This window comes from Octopus bimaculoides, chromosome 4 (genome assembly GCF_001194135.2).
Source record: "Octopus bimaculoides isolate UCB-OBI-ISO-001 chromosome 4, ASM119413v2, whole genome shotgun sequence".
Classification (NCBI taxonomy): domain Eukaryota; kingdom Metazoa; phylum Mollusca; class Cephalopoda; order Octopoda; family Octopodidae; genus Octopus; species Octopus bimaculoides.
This window is the reverse complement of record NC_068984.1, coordinates 119,700,730-119,703,175: the sequence shown is the minus strand read 5'-3', so window position 1 is coordinate 119,703,175 and position 2,446 is coordinate 119,700,730. Positions and strand designations below refer to the sequence as shown.

General features: G+C 30.5%; 1 protein-coding gene across 5 annotated transcripts in view; it reads right to left on the bottom strand.

The window, feature by feature from the left end:
- Positions 1-6: 6 nt before the first annotated feature.
- The window catches only part of LOC106876922 (heat shock factor protein), a 141,510-nt gene continuing 139,070 nt past the window's right edge, over positions 7-2,446 (bottom strand). For 3 of the 5 annotated variants that reach the window (XM_052967402.1, XM_052967400.1, XM_052967401.1), the window contains 2 exons: positions 2,372-2,426; positions 7-920 (listed from right to left, as the gene is read on the bottom strand). In XM_052967402.1, the coding sequence (XP_052823362.1) occupies positions 709-920; positions 2,372-2,426 (267 nt within the window). In that variant the 3' untranslated portion in view covers positions 7-708. Of the gene's footprint in view, positions 921-1,905; positions 1,998-2,371; positions 2,427-2,446 lie in introns of all 5 variants that reach the window. The other 2 variants (XR_008263999.1, XR_008263998.1) reach the window with 1 other exon arrangement.

Here is a 2,446-nt window from a genome sequence, read left to right as displayed (position 1 = left end):
AATAGAATAGTAAGCATCTTTCAGAAAGCTGTTCTCAATGCCAAAATACATTTTGTAAAGAGGAAAAATAATTTTATATAATATATATATATATATATATATATATCATCTTCAAGAAACCAAAATAATAGTTCCTAACTGTCTGTCTTTTGTATCCTTAATTCTTTACTCCTTGTGCATATGTGCTGGGCAGAAAGAAAAGTAATAATAATATAAAAAAAGGTCTGATATCTTTTTTTTTTTTTTCTTTTCTTGTATATGTATATATAATGCATTTTATGGCAAGTAACTCCAATAAATGCAGGAGATACACTTCAGTGATTACCGAAGGCAGGAATTAGTAGGCCTACTGATATGATACATACATACATACATTTGTAGTAAAGTAAACCTAATGCCAATCTTCTCCAATGCAGATTTGGAGGTTTAAGTAGACAGACAGAAAATGTGTCTTTATGATGGTGCAGAGGAAAAGCTAATGAGCACATCTAAAATTCTCTTTTCTGGTGGGGATTATAAATTCCAGCCTATATAATTTATGCCATCAGCTTTCTTCTAGTCAGCAAACCCAGTTACATTGGTTAGCATTTGTTTCTTTATCTTTACCGACAACTGTTTGGTTACAAAGTGGACGCTAGAGAAAAAAGATTACTTTCTTCTTGTTTCCTTCCACCAGACCTAAAGACTTCCCAAAAAGTACATTCCTGGTTATGACAAAATAATTCGCATTGGTCGTTTACTTTTTCTCTTGCCTGAAGAGGATGGAAAGTCCAAATCTTTGTCAAAATTGCAATCAGGAGTATCTAAGGAGGTTGCATCAATTGTGATGTCTATATCATCATTTAATTCACTGCTAGCAGTTGGAGAATCGATCAGCCAAGAGGAGAGATCTTCTTGTGGATATGCAATCAGTTCATTACCTGAAATATAAATAGACAATGAATTTAGCAGAAGTCACAGCAGAGTAGCAAATGTTACATACATATAACATGGAACATGTAACTGAGCAACAAAAGTATTTGTGACGTGATTAGTAGAGTCCTTATACAAAGATTCGTTGCATTATGTAGATGAGTTCTCACTGGCATTAAATTTACAAGCATCACTGATTAGCATGTATGCAAAGTATGCTGGTCAATGGCAAAAGTGTGACTCCAAGTAGAAATTCTCATATGAAGAAGTACAGTGTCAAAACTTTTGATTCAATAGTAATTCTCAAAAAAAAACAAAAAAAAAAACAACTTTTGAAGGATAGAAAGAAAAGTTAAGGCATAATTAATAATAAATAATTAAGGAGAGTAATCTCAAGTTTGAATTTCTATTGTTATCATATTTTAGTTCTGAAATAGCAAAAATAATTACTTGAATGTAAATATCACCCTGAACTGGTTAAGAAAGGAAGCAACCAAATTGAATCTAATGCTTCTAAATAAATATTAGAAACTTAATAGTCATTTTAATTTCTCATTATTAAACTAGAAATCTACTTAGTTTGTTAAGTCTATAATATTATATGAAAATGATAAGATTTAATCTTAACCTTTTAGCATTCGGATTATTCAGTCAAATGTAAAAATGTAATGCTTATTTATTCACGTTGCTTTGAATTAATCATGCATTATCTCGTAGCTTTGAGATTTCGATGATGTGATCGTTTATTTTGTGAATGACATTGTAGGGTAGATGTGACAGGTCAGATCTGGCTAGTTGTAATGTAAAACAGGTATAATATTTTGGATGGATATGGCCAGTTTAAATGCTAAAGGGTTAAGACAGTTGAATATCATTATTCACAGTTTCGACAGATAAAATATACCTGAGAAGTAACTATAGAGGAGAAAGGATGAGCAAAGCCTTTTTTAGAATACAGTCAAGAATATACATGCGTATGATGAATACACTTACAATCAAAGATATATGAGAGAAATTCTGGAAAAAGGAGTATTTGTGCTTTGTGTAGAGTTAAAAGCTGCTTAGGAGTGAATTGTTTTCTAGTTCTGAAAAGGTAAAATCAGAATTTTTAAATTTTAACCATGCCTCTAATGGAAGAATATCTAAAGAATAAATCTAGTAACTGCTGAGTGGTACAATGGGAATCTGTGAATTAACAAGGTGACAGCCTAACACATGACAACCACTATATTTCTGGAAATACTAAAAAGTTCAATGACCTAACTGCAAATATGTATTGTGAAATCGCAGATATATATTTGCAGTCTATCTGGCAAATATTGAACTCAAACTTAACCTTTCTTGTCCAAGACAGCCTAAACAGAGATAAAATAATATTTAATTTAGGTAACAAAATATTAAAGACTTTTTTTTTTTTTTTTACTAAAAAATAAATACAAATATATAAATTAATGAAAACCTTTTGTTTTCTCTGTTTTATCCTCATCTTTAGGATCATCAAAAGTAGTCAGGAGCTAAAAAAAAAAAAAAAAAA